This window comes from Molothrus ater, chromosome 1, assembly GCF_012460135.2.
Source record: "Molothrus ater isolate BHLD 08-10-18 breed brown headed cowbird chromosome 1, BPBGC_Mater_1.1, whole genome shotgun sequence".
NCBI lineage: Eukaryota > Metazoa > Chordata > Aves > Passeriformes > Icteridae > Molothrus > Molothrus ater.
In genome coordinates this window covers 28,040,439-28,058,052 of record NC_050478.2, presented here as the reverse complement: position 1 = coordinate 28,058,052, position 17,614 = coordinate 28,040,439, and the positions used below count along the sequence as shown (strand labels likewise).

The window sequence follows — 17,614 nt, the reverse complement described above, 5'->3', positions numbered from 1 at the left end:
GGACAGATGCTCCTAGCTGACAAAAGGGCTATTCCATACAGGATCATGCCCTGCAATAAAGGCTCAGGAAAAACAGAAAGGAAGGCTAATCAAGGTTATGGTGTTTATCTTCCTGTTGTAAACACCTGCCTGATGCAAGGAAATAAATTTATTTTGTTTTGCTTGTGAACACAGCTTTGCTTCTTGTATTAAAATGTCTCATCCTGACCCAGGTTTTCTTGCTTTTCCCAGTTTTTCTTGCTTGTCCCAGTTCTTTCTACCATTCTACTGGGAGGGAAGAGCATATGAGCAATGGCGTGGGGGCTCACCTGGTGGCAGGGGCCAAACCATCACAAGAGCCCAAGTTTGGACTCAGTTATTTCAGTAGCTCAGTGAGACAACACTAATTCATTCACATATGGTGTTCAGCTTTCAGATACTCAAGTTTATTACAGACTTAACACAATAAAACATAGTATAAAAAAAGTAGATTGCAAAGTCTTCACATCATGGAATGCCAAGTTACAAAAATTGAAGTCATATCCTTGAAAATACATGAAAGCTAGTGGAAAAATATGGTGAGATAGAGAGAAAACTTGTGGGAGACAGGAAAGAAGGGGAGAAAAATACTAAGTCAGTTAAAAAAAAATATATGTGATTCAAGCTTTTTAAATAGAAAATTTAATATCATTCTTTGAGTCAAACAATCCTGCCTAGAAACATATTCTTAATGAAGTTAGGTCCAGATTTTGAACCTCTGAATAACAAGATCCCTTGTGCCCCAGTTAGCTTACCTTAACATAGCTTCTGTGTCCTACATGTCATTCCAAAATACGCTTTGACTTTAGAGTTTTTATCATGCTTTACTCGATACATTGTTTGCTACACACTTACAAGAACATCTTAAGTTACAAAAATAGTTATCACTCATTAGTATTTCTATACATATCTCAAGCTATTATATGCACACTCTGTACATTGGATGTTAACAGCAGTTAAATTTGTTTCCTTAAAACAAACAAAAGAACTAAATCACAGTCAGTCAGACCCAAAATACTCAGGCACCATAATACACTTACATGTGTGGTACTAAACATCCCTGCCCATGCAAAGCAAAAGCAGTTCCAGTACCCAGGAAACACATGCATCCAAGTTGTGGGACCCTTGTGATGGCTGGAGGAGAGTATGAGGATCAGGATGTTATTCCACTGAACAGTCTCCCACTAGAAAAAAGGGCTCTCCACACAAAGTGTGCAGATCCCATGCAGACTGGTTTTCCTGGCCAACAGGCCTGCCTACCCATGGAAAAGCAGATTTACATGGCAAAAGCTGTAGGTAGTAGAACTACCCCAAAACACCCCTCTGGTAATGATCACACAATTCCAGAGCTAAACAAAATAGGAAGGTGACTTCTAAGTGGGACAAACACTGGGTGTTTGCCACTGCCACATAATCGTTCTCAACATCTTTTGGCTGAGATCTATTCCTCCTCCTTCCCTGGGCCAAAAGGAAAAAACTGAGGCTTTTTGGTGTGACCAGGGCCATCACTAACAAATATTTTGCTGGTTGCAAGTAGTCCATTGCTGAAGTATATTGGTTGCACTTGCATTATTTATCCTTCCCTTTCAGTAGTGAAAAACCTGGAAGCATTAATAGGGTTGTGGCATTTTGTTAAACAGGCAGGTAAAAAGTTTAGTTCTTAGTTCTTAGAGGTGCCATTACTGGTCTTTCTCATCTCTTAACTCTACAAGTGCACTTCAGCTGATGTGAAGCTTCCTGCAGCTGCCCAACTCTGGAACAAGCCACCCATTTCAGAAGGGAACAGACAGATGTCTTGCTATAGATTAGGGGGGTGGGAAGAAAAACAAAACCACAACTACCACCCCTCAAAAAAAAAAAAAGGGAAACCTTAAATGCTGAATAAGAGATAACACTATTTCTCTTTTGACACTCCCTGAATATAGAAATTTCTCTCATACCACTCCAAGCACTATCCTTTCCATTATGAGGGCACAGCACTTCAGTCAGGTTAAAGACCCTCATGGCACAATCAAAGCACTTAGAGGTTCGGTGTTAAAATGGTTCCCCTTTATAAACCACATGCTAAAAAGCCCAGGCATGTTTGCAATGCACTACTATGAAAAAAGATATTCACTTGCAGAACTGCAAGGACAACTTGAAGCAAAGTCAACTAAAACATGTACTCAAATCTGCCAGCACCAGGCTGCAAAATATAAACACTACAATGTTAATATCAAGGTCATGCACACATCAGAAGTGCATAAAGAACTTCAAAGTCACACCACAGAGGAAAAAGATACTTATGGTTTGTCTTCACAAAAGATTAGGAATTAAGCAACCATCCCTATGACATTGAGATGAGTAAAGAAATTATGAATTAACTTCTACAGGCTTTTCCCCACACCAGGAATTCAGGAATGTCAGGTATTTCATCTTTTAATAAGAGTGCTTCCCTTTAAAACTCTCAAAATAGATATTTGATGATTAGATCTTTGATGGTTTGGATCTTGGATGGTTATTTATTAATTCTTTTATTTTTAAAGCAGTATATTTGAAATGTACAATAACTTTGTTCCCCAATGGTCAAATAGTCAACATTTTTATGCATTTAAGTGTTCCATACTTCAGTTATATTTTTGAAATTTTATAGTTATTTTAAACAGAATACATTAAGCTGATTTTCAATAGTGCCATTACAGTGCAACATCCGGACTAGATTTCTTACTGTTCTAAGAAAAAACTATCAGAGCTTCCATTTTTAAGTGCAACAGGTTTTGGTAAAGGAATTGCTACAAAGTATTCAAGTGACAAGAATTCTACCAGAAATAAACACACTGCAATATCAGCATAAAGGTATTTGATAGTGTTTGAAGACCAGAGGAAGTTACAAGTGAAATATGAATCACTTCAGAAGACACATATAAGTAAAGCCAGGAAAAAAAGTTTTACTTTTTCAAGTCAACTTTCTGGAGAGAATTGCATTTATTGATTTACAACTGAACTGAAAGACTTGCCTTTTTTATTTTAAGATCAAGATAAAATGAATGTGAAAAACGAAAGGTCTGGCACTTGGATCTGTACCGATGCCTTGTTTACAAAGTCATACAGGTTAATAGTGAGTTCCCTTGCTCCCTTAGCATGTTTCCAAGCTTGGTCATATAAAGCAAGTACAAGTTAACTATTCACAAACACATTACTTGTTTATCTGATGAAATGCTGTATTAAAATCAGTAGATAAATTGAAATACTTGCCTTATTTGGTTAGTAATATGCTGACAGCTGTGCAAGGGAATTGTAGCACTTGGAACCTTAAGCCTTTTATTCTCCCATTATTGACTTAATTTGTGAATTCAGTGGGATTTTTAACGTATGGTTTGCTTCTTAAGATGAGAACTCTTCATCATTCATTAAGTCTATCACAAATTGATGTTTAGATATCCTAGATGAAATAAACTGAGTTTTATCCTCTCTCTTCTGACACATACATGGAAAAAGTAACTCCACTCAATTATTTAATTTACATCAGAGAATTCCAAGCACTTCATGCAAGGTTAAGAATCACAGATTTAACTATTGATTTAGCTCAACATGTACACCAAAATTTCAAAAGCCAGTTTGAGTCTCAACACTGCATAAAGTGTAACTTCCCCCTGCCACGCTTGTGCAAAAGCAGCATTCACTATTGTCACCTAATAATTTGATCATTGTGCCATTCCAGTTATTTTAGATTACTTTTCATCCTTGGAAGAAAAATTTGTTTTAAATCAATGTAACTATCTGCCTACAGCTGTTTTCTTCTTTTTCTATTTCGAAATCCACAAACAACAACCCCCAAACAAAAACAACACTCCAGTGTGTAGATATTTAAGCCTAGAGGAAAAGAGCCTGTGTCACTTGCTGGCAGACTTCAGTTCTGATATGATTTAAACTAGAATTCTCTCCTACTTGCCATTATCAGCATATCTTTCTACACCAGATATCATGAGTTCACCTCTCTGCTTCCAGCCAGCTGCCCACTCTCCTGGTCTTTAGTTATCACCTGTATCTTTACAGGCTATCAGACAAGCTTATAAATGTATTTTAGCAGCTACAGGACTGAACCTCACCTAAACTCTAGAAAGGTAAGTCAATTGTGGACTAGTTTCCCTCATGACTGTGAGTTGTAATATAGAATGTTTACTTTTAAGGGCCCAAAATCAAGAATAATCTTCAGAATCTAACTACAATAAGTCATCTCAACTGACTACTCCAGTTACAGAAGTTCTCTAAAGGCAAAAGACGAAGTCTTCATCTTATCAACAACTACATGAAACTGATATATGACAACAACTATATAACAGTTGAGGTTCCAAAGGTTTTCATAGACTCTAGAGTAAGTGCTCAGAGCAATTGACATAGAGGAGGGGGGGGGTTATTATGGTTACTTAATGTCTCTTAAATCAGTCTTACATCACCCACATTTTTTCCCCACCCACCCCCTTAGGTCCATCTAAGAGAGGCCAGCAAAGAAGAGAATAATGTAGACATGTATCTTCACTGAAGTACTGGAGCATCAGAGATTGTTAGTGGCAAGTTACCCAGAAGCCTTTTTCTATTGGGTTTATTGCCAATTCATTTTGTGTAGCTTATTTCCAGGAGATAGGCAGCACAAAACCAGTAATACCTATTTGAAAAAATACATTTTTCATTACAATGCAACAGTTTCAATAGTACCTTCTTACAGCTGCATCTCACCTGTTGAAATAAAACAATACTGATCGAGGCTAATTAAAAAGTTGACCCTCAGAACAGTCAGCCTTTAGGAGTCAAACAACTTTGGACCCAAAGTTTATAATCATCATGATTGACAATTACCCCAGAAATTGGCATGTGCAAACTGTGCTACAGAAACTATTTTGTGCTGTCAGTCAGTCATCTCACAATTCCACCAGCATGTACTCCTACAGAAAGAATTGCTTCATCTTCCCTCACAGAACTTTGATGTGACCGTTGAGTGCTCTGGAGGTACCGATAACTACAGCATTTGCTTACTGAGCCTGCGCCAGAAATGAACACAACCCAACCTATTAACACTTAAAAGTTGCTTAGGTACAGAATATATTAAAACAGTAAAAATCCCAAAAATTTACACCAAGCTCTCCAAACCCATGCTCAAAGTTTCCCACCTAGTTCCAACTGCGCAATCTTGATTTTAATACCTGTTCTAAAAAGCTTACTAAAAACCAGACTGGTAAAGTCTTGTTTGTTTTCTAGAGTCTTGTATTTTTCCTTTGTCAGTAATTGTTGTGGAGGTTGTTTCTTGTTTAATTTTTAAACCCAGCTTTAAATCTAACAATATATATTGTCCTTATAACATCCCAGAGGTAGCAAGAGGGAATATGAATGAAAAGATGTCAGATTCTAGAAACTGGACATTCAACTCTAGTGTCATCCAAGAGAGCTTTCCTGGCTTTCATAGACTGCATGTCACCTCTAATCATGGATAGCAAATAAAGTGTAGAATCCCAAAATAAAGAGCTACTACCACTGGGTTACTAACAGAAATTTCATACCCAGACACCAAAGTAATCTTGTTATTTAAGTAGTAACATTCTGTTTTCAATAGTCAAATATCAAGAACTGAAGTATAAACTGAAAATTTATGAGTAATTTATGAGTATTACTTTTTAAAAATGCTCATTAGTGACACATTTCACCTAAACACAGACATACACACAGTTACTCTAAGTTGATGTACCACACTGTAAGGAAAAGTCCCAGTTCTGTTCAAGAATCTGATATTCCCCCTCTCCCCCCCACCACACAACTTGACAGAAGTGCTTACAGTAACAGAAAGCAAACAGAAGGGGAAAACACAACATTTAACAAGTGCACCTATTTACAATTTGCACCTTTCCCTCCTTGCATCTAAAGTGTACGGATCTCCACGTTTGCTATGCTGTACATCACATGTACTCTCTGCTCCATGGAACACCAGTTCTGTCCAAAGGATCTCTGCAAGCACCAACTGCAGTCATTCCATACCAACCAACAGGTGCTTTTACTGTGGAGGCTGAAGGACATTTAAATATTCTGACTGGCCCAGCTGGTAGGTTGTGTTTCCTCCACAGTCCACATACTGGTATCTCTCCTGGGATATTTGCTCAGGGTGGCCTAAGTATGAGGTTGTGACTGTCACTCTTAAAAAGACAGAAGAGAAGAGATTTTGAGTTTCCTATTCTAAAAATCACTGTGTTTATATTACTAGGGTTATTAAGGAAAAGGTTTTGGAATAAAACATGCTTTAAATACATTTAAGAACATTACTGATTTACCACTATAATTTTCTCCATGAAAGACATCTGGTTCCTTTTCCTAAAGATGCTAAAGCTGAGGTTTACTTGTAAAGTCTACCACTACAAATAATATTTCTTGTTTGTGATAAGAAAGCAAATGATTAAACAAACTACAAGCCATGCTACATCTACTGTAAAGACATGCCCCATTCCCTCACCAACTAAAGACTCCACCATTCTGAAATTTATGCAAAGTCACAAAAAAGCACTGTTACAAAGCAGTCTCTGACAGAGTACTAAAACCATGAACTCCTTCAAGATCAAAGTTCTCAGCAAGTTTTGAACCATGGCTGATACACAAAGTAATTTTAAAGTTTTTGAGACATCAGTAGCTCCATGGCTACAGCCCAGCTGCACAGCAGATACAGTAACAATGATTGTCAATCCAGTCTTTACACCACCAGAACCTGTCAAGAGACACAGTTCACTTTCTGTAACTATAAAGCTACTACACTAAAAAGCAAGTTGATTTCATTTTATCTATGATGCAAAGACTCTAGGATTAAGTATTTGAGTACTATTTTAATGAGAATTACATGGCTCCTGAAGTTGTTTCTCACACATAGGAAGACTACCATACTTACTGCATCATCACTACTATGTTATGTACTTTGATAGATGGTAAAGTACAGAAGTCACTGCAAAAAAGAAGAACAATTGTTAGATTTACATCAAATTTCTCCAGGGCAATTACCTGAAAAGCAAGACTTCTGGCTTCAACTGGAAATTCTGCTGTCTGTATACAGAGACTACAGAGCTGCTGGCAATGGCAACAGAATAATTTGCCAGTGACTCTACCTAGACCCACTGCTACATACACAGTCTTACTTTCACAAGTACTGTCTTCACATGTGTTTGCTTTCATGTAATGCTGAGGACACAACAGAAGTGTCCTCAGAAAGTGTTCATTCCATCTTCCAGAAGCTAACCAAGGTTAATCTGAGCCACTACATTTAAAGCCTGTCAGTGTCACTTTGTCACCTATTTTTTGAACTCATCCACTTCTACATTATGCAAAATAACCTTTAACCAACATACAGATATTCCAAAGTCAAGGTTACTGTTCCCTTGCAAGATAACCTTTTCAGACTTTCGTTTTCTGACACATGCCTACATACCAGCCATAAAGAGCACCATGTAAGTGCACACTTTTAACCCCTGCTTCTTATATCACTGGTCTTGGTCAAAAATTTATCAGCTCTAGAATGAAAAGTATGTAATCAGTGCAGTGAGACTACTTGGCAGCTACCTACAATATTTGCATTCCTATTTGCAGCCTTTGTCATTCTTTCCCCCTGAACCAACAAAAATATAATATAAAGAGTGAGTGAACTCAGCTTATCAAAATTATAAGAAAATACAGCATTATCATGAGCTCTATGAAGGCTATTTATGAAGTTTATTTATTCCTCATGCATCCTAAGTGTGTGCAGATTCACAAGATTCAGTGTTTACATAAAGCTAACTTACACACTTTTAAAAGGTGACAGAGGTTCAATGTTTTCTGTTGATTTGAAGTTTGTGCCTCTCTTAGCATTTCACATCTATTTCATTTTATTTCAACAATTGAAAACAACAAGGTTTTCTCCCATCCCTAGGAGGCTGGCATCCACTAGAACTGCACACAGACCTGAAGCCTCAATAGTTAACTCTTTCTGTTCAGTCTCGATTTCAGTGTAAGAGAACTAAAATTGAGGTTTGTGACCAAGAGATAATGAGGTTTTTCATTATCAGTGTTAGATTTCAGTGTAAGAGAACTAAAACTGGAGTTTGTGACCAAGAGATAATTTGTCTGATGGAAAAATGAACTTTTAAAACCGCTCAAAGGGCAGGCTGTAAACACTGCTTACTATATACACAACATGTGAAGACAAGCCTCTAATTTCTATACCACTGAATATAAATTTCCTTCTACTGCAGAGAAAGTTATGGGAAAGTTACTAGAGAACTTGTTAGGGGAACACACCTGCACTTCCACCCCTAAAGCAGCAGTCCTAACTAGTGCCAACCCCTAAAACACTGTAACAGAGATACCATTTAAAGCGTATATAGCCAGGTACAGCAAGCCACTATATGAAACTAATCAAGCAATTGTGGTTTACCTCTCTCAGTACTACTAAACTTAAAGAAAATGCCCCAGCATCTCTTCAAACAGATTCCTGCTAACTTTGGAAAAAGTTATTCTTAACAGCCCTGCAACTTTTAATAAGATCCATGTGATATTTACAAGTGAGTACACTTACTACATGTAGCTCATTTCATCTTGTATGACTGTGGGCACCATATAATCAATCTAAAAAAAAAACCACAATAAAAAATCAATGAAAACATCACTAAGTAGATTTATATATGAAGATTAACACATGTTTAACTTGGAAAGCCTAAGCTACTTACCTGTTTCATATCCAGTGGACCAATGTTGGTGATGTTGTTTAACCGTGCTTTGCCAATAACTGTTTTTGAAAACTGAACTTGGGCTGTGATATTTGCCACTTCAACAGAGTAGTAGTTGTTATTTGTTATATTAAGTGTGTTCTGAAAAAACAAACACAAAACAGTAACACTTATCCATTCTGTGTATCTCCATGAGCAAGCATTTTGAATCTTGTCCATGAAACAGTAAGATCAGAAATTCTGTAAGTAGATTTTCCTGCCTGTGAGGACTGCAGACAGGAGTAGGGTCACCATCACTTCTGAGTTTCTTTAGTGATTATATTGAGTAACACAAACTTCTGCACAACTTTCGTGGTAACAACCCTCCACTTCAAATACTGCATTTCTTCCTATCCTCAATTGTTCCTTCCAGGAAATTTAGCTATTGAAGGACCTCTTTCTCCCATTGTAGCTTCACTTTATTTAAAATTAAGAAATCTACCAAAGGTCTTTAGGCAAACCTGTATGAAGGTCATTACGAAGAAATCAAGAACTATCTGGGAAGAGCTCCTTTAAGTTTTAAGGTGGCTAAGAAAGTATTTTTCCTCAACACCAATTTTGACAGAGGCATAATACCAGGGCAGTAGCAAATAGCATTCCTACATACACACACTACATTTCAGACATATTCCAAAAGTAACACTGAGAACTCCAAAGTTACTGTTCCCTTGAAAACAGAATACAGTGTCAGCTTGCAACTACATCTCTATTAGCTACAGGAACCAGCCTCAGCAGGCTCAGTTACATTTTTCAAACTGGTCACCGACCTAATTCTTAAAGCACCAACTAAGCCTTTCAGCCAGACCACAGTTTCTACCTACACTAAACTCTCAAAGCAGTATCTCTGTTGCACTGCATGCATTCCAAACACCCAAGAAGTCAGACCTACCGTAATATTGAGATAGATTATCCGCCTTTCCTGTTCATAAGTGACATATACTGACTTCACACCAATGTACTGAACATCAATCGAGCGAGGAAACAAGAAAAATACAGCCAGCCCAGAGAGTAGCAAACACACAGTTACAGAAGCAGTCACATAGAGCTTTCTGGAAGAAAAAAAAAACACAATTCAGAGTCAAAAGCACATTAAAAAACAATGACATGCTATTTTAAGTGATAAGGAGCAGGACTAGTGAATACAATTAATTCAGTCTATTTCTAGCCTCCACTAGCTTCTAAAAAGAAAAAAAAACCTATGCTGCACTTCACAGCTATGTCTTAAACTGCTGCTACTCCTGCATAAATATCAGAAACCACATTTCAAATCATGCGGTTACCCCAACATTTGTAACTTCCAAAGGAAAACAGAAGAAGTAAATATTTATGTGCTTTGAAACAAATCCACTTCCTCTTAACATTTATTTATAGCACAACTTCCATCATTTTGCGGAAGTCTCACAAAAACCACCTAGAACACAAAATAAAGCTCTTATGACAGACAATCCTGACTTCCAGGGAAAGTGTTAGGACTTCAGCTAAGGAGCAGGAAATTCACAATTAAGCTAACAGAAAAGTGTGTTTGTGTGCATACGAGGGTGGGGTGCTAGTAGTGGTGTGAGAGATAATAAAAATCCCTCCACAAATAAAAGGATCTACTTCAGCTCCAATTTTGTCAAGATTTGAACACTAAAGTAATACGTTTCATATTTGTACTACCATTACATCAGTTATATTATCCAGAATAGTATTATGTGAAGCTAATATATTTCTTTTTACCTGGCACTCATTTCTGTTTACTACAAAAATATCAAAACATTAAAAAAAAAAATGAAGTAAAAACTAAAACAAGAAGCCCCGAGGATTGCAGTGAACCCCCCGAAGTAGATCCTAGAAAAAAATGCTATTATGCTATGCTAAAATTAAATATAATTATGTATCATAAATTGTTGACTTTTCTAGCTGCAAAAACCAGAATGTTACTAATTATTTTAAGGTGACCTATTTTGTAGTAGTGGCTCAAAGATGCTACAAATTAACTCCAACTCTAACAGAGAAGATGTGCCTGCTTAGATCAATTAGGATGTTACAGAGATTAAGACCTGCTCACATCATTACTATAAACAGGTCATACAGTACTCCTTAGCTTTGTCCTTAGCTAAGATGTATTGTGATGGAAGTATGCAGACCTGTTAATAAATAACTCACCAAGAGTTGGAGGTTAAGGCTGATATTACACACAAGCCCTGTTCTTCCCATAATGAATGCAAGAAAGCACTACAATGATTTTTTGCTTGATTCTTCTTATAGCTATCCCCTTAGAATTGTTGAATTTTAACTAGAAGAGAATAATTAACTGTAGATTCAGGTATCACAAACAGCTATTGACTTACGTTCTTCTTGGCCTCAGTCTCTGATCACTGTATGGAATTAAGGCTACCAGCTGATTTTCCTGCCCTGGAAACAAAAACACCCTTTCAGAATTTAAACAAAGAATAAGTGTTGTTGCAGCTCTTTTAAACAAAGAGTAACCATTACAACTTAGTGGCTTAGAATAAACAACTTAGAATAAACACTAAAGATAAACATTTAAATTCCAGATAAGGACCCAGGTCGAATGCTACTGTAGCTGATGTCACTTTCTGAAATAGAGCATGGCTTATGCAACATGAAGATGAAAAAACACCAAGTCCACAAGGACCAAAACAGCAATAAATTCTGCCTCTGTGCTGCACTCATGACCAGAGGCAGTATTTCCTCTGGCACCACTTCCTGGAGAAAAAGAGATGCAGAACAGCTCTGAGCTATTTATCCCAGACCATATGAACTCATGGGACAAAACATTCAGAAGCTTGGGCAGTAAGAACTGGTCCAGAAGGCATTCTGCATGTACTCTTCTGAAAAAGCAGAGGTCAGGTTTGGTTTAAAAAGCAACACAAGCCAAACAACAAGCCCAAACTGAAACAACCAAAGCTAACAATAAAGGTGATCTGGGCAACACAAGCTATGCATATACGGCATTCTGAAAATCAGAAGTATATAAAACCATATTTATCATGGTGCTGCTGAGCTGTAGCACCCTGGAAGTCAAATAAGTATCTACTGGAATTTCTCCATGAAAGTTATGTCTGACAGCATTTTTATAGGGTTTATCTTTTAACAGCAGAAGTAAAGAGCACATGCACAGATGAGCAGTTGAAAATACGTGTACTACATCTGCCAGGAGAGCTTTTGCTATTTGTTGTGGAACTGTATGAGAACAGAGGCCTCAAGGCCAAGTCAAATCTGCAATTTTTAAGCCAAATGCAGAATTTGATCAAATCATCACTTAGCTAACCAAGCACTTGGCAATGATTCCATGCTGAATCACTAAGCTAAGCAAAACATGCTAACCAAGCATACAGTAGTATGCAAAACATCAACATTCTAAAAAGCCTCTACCAATTTAAAACACATTTTCATCTCTACTTCAATGAAGCATCTTCAACCTTTAAGAAAATATCACAGTACTCCTTTCATACATCATACTAAAAACTAAAGCTGTTCAAGTAACAAAACATAATTTAATGGATTTATTATAGTTTAGCCATCATATCATGAATTAATTATAGTCTTACTAGTCATGCTGTCATTCTTAATTTTTCCCCTCTCTCCTCAAATGACCCCAAAACGTGACATTTTTTCTTCTCTAAAATACTAAGGAATGATTACAAACACAATCCTCTTAGCTCTAATAACTCATTTTAAGTTCAACCACATTATTTCATTAGAATTTATACACAACGTGCAGGTTTTTATAGTTACTGCAAAATCTTTAATAAAATAACTAACTAACATTTATTTAAGTATTACATCCAAGGATTCTACAGTGAAAATAAGAAGCTTTTGAACATGGAAATTCTGCTATTTCTGCACTTTGAGTAAAACATGCTACTGATATTAACAAGTATTTCAAGTTAATGAGTTAACAGAACAAACTTTTTTACCCTTTCTGGCTAAGGCAATTTTTAGTTTCATAGCTTTTCTAGGCGTGAAATTTGATGAATTCAGAGGTACTCCAAGAATACATTGTAGTAGAAAGTTTAACAGCTAAAACACAAATCTCTTGTGGTATTTGCAACCACTGAAATATTCTGTGCTCCCTGGTCCTTCTACAAAGGTGAGATGCAAGTGTTTGTGAGCTATGTCATAACCTAGTCTCACTGAAGCACATGTAGAAGGACAACATGGCACAGACATCACTCAAGTTTCCTGAGCTGCTGCTCAAAATCAGTTCCAAGAGCTTTTACACCCAATAATCTATTTTGGGTAAGAGGTCTGGCAAAGGCAAACTCTAACATGAAATCATGTCATCAGCTCTTCCCCAGTCAAAGGGAAAATCTCACAGCTGAAGCAAAATGCTGTGCCTTGGCCCACTTGGCTCTCCTTCTGCCTGGTTTCAGATATCCCATGTTCTCCTTTCTCTCTTCATCAATATTGAGGGAGCTTATCATTTAGGACAGAAGCATTACAAGCAGCATGTTTTACCAAGAGGAAAAGTAAAGGATGAGGGCAAAGCAAATAAAACAGTAAGGTATGGAGACTAATGCTGTGCAGCCTACTCCTTCCTGAGGCAGCCAAAGAACCTATATATTTTCAAATCCAAGCTGGAGTTATCCACCTAGCAAGCACCACTGGGACAAAAGCAGGATAAAGGAAAACAAGGGACACTGGCAGCAATGAGGGCAAAAGAATTAACTATAAATCAGGGAAGAGGTGTTGCAGCCCAGGTCTACTTTTCATCTCTGTATTTGCAGCCATTTTTGCAGTTATATATTGATACAAAAAGTTTAAAATAGGTAGTGAAAAGAAAAAAATGCAATAAAATGTTATGAAACTAAAGGTTTGCTAATTTAACTTGCAAGACCTATGGTTATGGGTGGATTCAAAGCTGAGAAAGAAGAAACAGTTGCATTGTTTCTTCCTCCTCAGAACAGACAAGAAGAGATCCAAGTTGTAACAGCCAAGGTGCGACAGCCAACCCAATTTGTTACACTCATCTAGTGCAACAAAATTCTTAGTGCTGAAAAAAAAGTCAAAAAGATGAGTAAACTTCATCTTGACTTGAAAAGCTATTTGTTATGCATTATTACAACTGCATATGGTTCTGATGTAAATTTATAGGTTAAAAAAAGAAATAAAATAATAAACAAGGAAACTTACCTCGTGGAATTCTTCCTGTTCCCTGGCAGGTTGGGCATGTGACACTGTCCCTTCCTGTAAATTCCACATAGGGAAACTGCGACACATCTCCACATCTGCTGTCCTCATTGTGCACTTCCGAGTGAACTAAACCATTCCTCACGTTATCAGACACTGAGCTTCCATCATAGCCATCTTCCTTGCATGTATGCATAGGCAGGTGAGAAAGTGATTTTCCCATGTCTGAAAAGAAGTCAGAAGGATGTTTTCAGGGACAATGACTCAAACACAGCTTGCATTTATTCCTCTGCACCAGGTAACTGTTAGTGTGTGGGCACAGTCTGACAAGGCTCAGTTCCCCTTTGTTCAGACTCCTTAGGATCCACAAAGCACTAAGGCCTGGTCAAACTGGAGTCAATCCCAAACTGTAAAGAACCTGAATTAACTGGGAGCTTTGTTCAGATTCCCCAATATGCACAGGTTGGAACCTGATCTATGAGAGACACTGTTAAATTTAGAACAGTACAACTGAAGGGAAAAGCTGCAACAGCTTTTCAAAGGATTGCTACTGTACAGGCTTTAACAAAACACGCTAATCTTTGTATTATAAAAAACAAACAAAAAAAATCAACGCTGGGCCACAGAACGCAATTTGCAATTTTGAGTAAATTCTACACACATGACAGACCAAATTTTAGTACATTTTTCAGCCTGGACTTGTTTTGAGAACATAGGATTGGCTGTTAGTTTCCAAGCTAGAAATATAGATCACCTGATATTTAAACTGATGATTCTCTTTAATTCAAAAGAGGACTAGTTCCCAGGGAAGTCAAGTGAAAAATGGGAGTTACTTAAACATAGCAGCTGCCAATATATAGCATTTATAAAGACTTGTTTAAAAAGAGGATCACTCACAAAAACATTTTTGTTACCTGTATTTTAATTTTTTCTCATTACCGTACCTTTTCAGCCATGACACTGAAAATATTTTGAAACACAGAACATTTGAAACTAAAGTCTGTAAAAAAGTGCAGTAAGCAGAAACACCCCAGTTAGCAACATGTGGGGAAAAACCTCCAAGAGAAAAAAAATAAACCTCTACAGCAATGGCACTCAGTTGTTCCGCTGATCCACAAAACCCATTTTGGTTACTTAACACACAGAGACAGCAATCACTCAATCAGTTTTTTGATTAAAATTGACTGACTAATCGATTGATCAATCAATTGATTAAAAAAGAATATGCAAAGCTTCACTGTTTGTTTGTTTTTTTTTTTTGTCCATTAAGAGGTATTTTTAGAGTGGCAGCGAGGAATTACCATGCTCATTCACTAAAAGGAAGCCCTAGAAGGAAGATGAAAAGAGGAAGGTAAGTCAGAATATTTTAAACCAACTACTCAAGACAGAACAGAAATACCTCAATACTAATGGCAATGCAAACACAACATTAATTCATTACATTGCCACAAAGCCTAGGTGAATGTGGGAGAAGGAAAGTAAGTCAACAAATGCCAACTAGTCCCAGTTACTGCCCCAGCGAATATGCAGGATTATTTTTTTCACTTATGTCATTAAACCCTTACAAGCAGGAAAGCTATTCACCCTTCTGCTGCTACAGCACTTTTTAAATACTCTAAGTTTAGGAGCCATTCAATAATGGAAATTGTTGAACTGGAAATTAAAACAACTGAGCTATTGAAAAAAAAATCCTGAAAAAGCTGTCGACACTGTTGACAATTATTTCACATGGGGTTTTTGTTTACTTTTCTCCTTGCAGCTGACCTACAGCCTTCAAGCTACAGAACTTGAGTCCTGCAGCTTAGGCAATAGCTGTCACAATTACAGATCTGAAAGCTCAGGGATCATGCTGTTCTGCCACCACTTCATCCAACACCCACTGACAACTGAAATGCACCTTCTAGTTTTAGCTTCTTCCAGAAGGAAAAGCTCACACACTCCCTGATCACACTGTGACATGAACCAAAGTGCAGCAGGCAAGGATGACTGGGAACTCCTTTCAAGAGCACATCCTTTATTTGAATTAAAGTGCTAAAGCAGGTGCATCCTTCAATGCCAACTGTACCGGAGCTTCAATAATTGAATTTAATGGTGCCAGAGACCAGGGAAAAACATCTCAGTTCACAAACAGGAAAACACAGAACCATCTTCAAGCAAAATTAGATTCACCAACATGCTTTTTCCCCTAGCCAAGCCTGAACCTTACTACAGTTGACCACAAATCAAGAACATGTTGATCCAGCACTCAGAGGCTCAACAGTAGTAACTCTGACAATGTAATAACATCCCTGTATGTCACAGCTTCCATGCTGCTACCAAAGTCAGAAGTCCTACTTCATGAACAGCTCTGCTTTGGTGCAGTCTCCCTTGCAACTGATGTTAGAATCACCTTGAACTTAGCTGGGATTTCCGTGAATTCACAGTTTGTTAAAACGGGTTCGGTAAATTAAAAATGTGACAAGTGGCTTTTCTTTACGACCGCACCCTTCAACTTGCTGTGCACTGCAGCACAACAGCAGGTGGACAAAACCCAAACAGCGTCACAAGACAGACTGAACCGCCACATCCTGAGCTACACGCAAGACTAGAGGAAACAACTTTGTTTGTAAATTCAGTGAAACTTCATAGAGTCAAACGAAATTGTTATACTTCTCCAGCAAGTTAGGCTGATGTTCTTACCCTTTATATGCAAACATATAAAGTTGAGATTACAAACCTACTTCTTTTTTCAATACCGCAAAAGATTTCGAATCGCAACCACCGTCTGCCTCATCAGCTGCGCCTTAACCGCGAGCATCAGCAGCTCCTGCGAGGCAGAGGACGCGGCAGGACAAGGCAGTGACTTGGCAGCACAGGCTTGGCCAGCTCGGCTGGGCACGACCAGCGCTGCCTTTCCCGACCCCGCTACAGAGCCGCGTCTCGGACACCGCCTGAGCGGTAAGGTGGGCGCTGCCAAAATAAAGCACTCAAAAATCCTGGGCTTAAGCGACTTTCTCGTCCATCAGCGCTAGCTGCCCTTACAAACATGGCGAAGTTTACAGCCGGCAGGCTTGGACCAAGGCCCGGCGAGCTCGGCTGCTGCTGGCCTGCCCGGCCAGCTCCCAGGCCCCGCTCGGCCTGGGGTGGTCTCGGCGCAGGAGCCGTCCCGGCGCAGGGGCACGGCAGGGCAAGGGACAAGGCCAGGCAAGGCCGGGCAAGGCCGGGCAAGGCCGGGCCAGGCCGGGCCAGGCCCCCGGCCCCCCCCGCCCGCCGCGGGCCTGCCCAGGCCCCGCCGAGGCCCAGGGGCGGCCGCAGCGCCCCCCGCCCGGCGCGCAGCCCCGCAGCCCCCGCCCGCCGCGGAGCGCCCTCCGGTCCCCACCTGCTGCGCGGCTCGCCGGGCCGGGCCGGGCACGGCACAGCGGCAGAACCGGAGGCTCCGGGAGCGACGCAGCTGCCGGCACCGAGCCCCGGATCGGGCGTGTGCGCAGCCGCGGGGCGGAGCCGGACTCGTCCCGTCCCGCCCGGCCGCGGGCGGAGCCGGCTGCGCTCCTGGCCGTGCCGGAGAACAGGTGGCCCAAGGCTCGGGAATGGCGCCTCAATCGCCGTCCCGAGGGCTGCAGGGCGATCCCGTATCCGGGAGTGGGATCAAGGGAATAGGGAAATGGGAATAGGGAAATGGGAAAATGCCGTTTTGTGGCAGAGGGTCTAAAGGGGACAGAGCGGGATCC

The 17,614-nt window shown here is 39.3% G+C and overlaps 1 protein-coding gene across 1 annotated transcript; it reads right to left on the bottom strand.

Annotated features, from left to right (window-relative positions):
* Positions 1-403: 403 nt before the first annotated feature.
* On the bottom strand, positions 404-17,353 carry TMEM106B (transmembrane protein 106B). The gene is made up of 8 exons (XM_036399973.2): positions 17,266-17,353; positions 13,911-14,132; positions 11,102-11,165; positions 9,658-9,817; positions 8,730-8,870; positions 8,579-8,628; positions 6,920-6,973; positions 404-6,179 (listed from the first exon to the last, which is right to left on the bottom strand). Exons 2-8 carry the CDS (start codon positions 14,128-14,130, stop codon positions 6,041-6,043), a joined length of 828 nt encoding a protein of 275 aa, XP_036255866.1. The 5' UTR covers positions 14,131-14,132; positions 17,266-17,353; the 3' UTR covers positions 404-6,040.
* Positions 17,354-17,614: the final 261 nt, after the last annotated feature.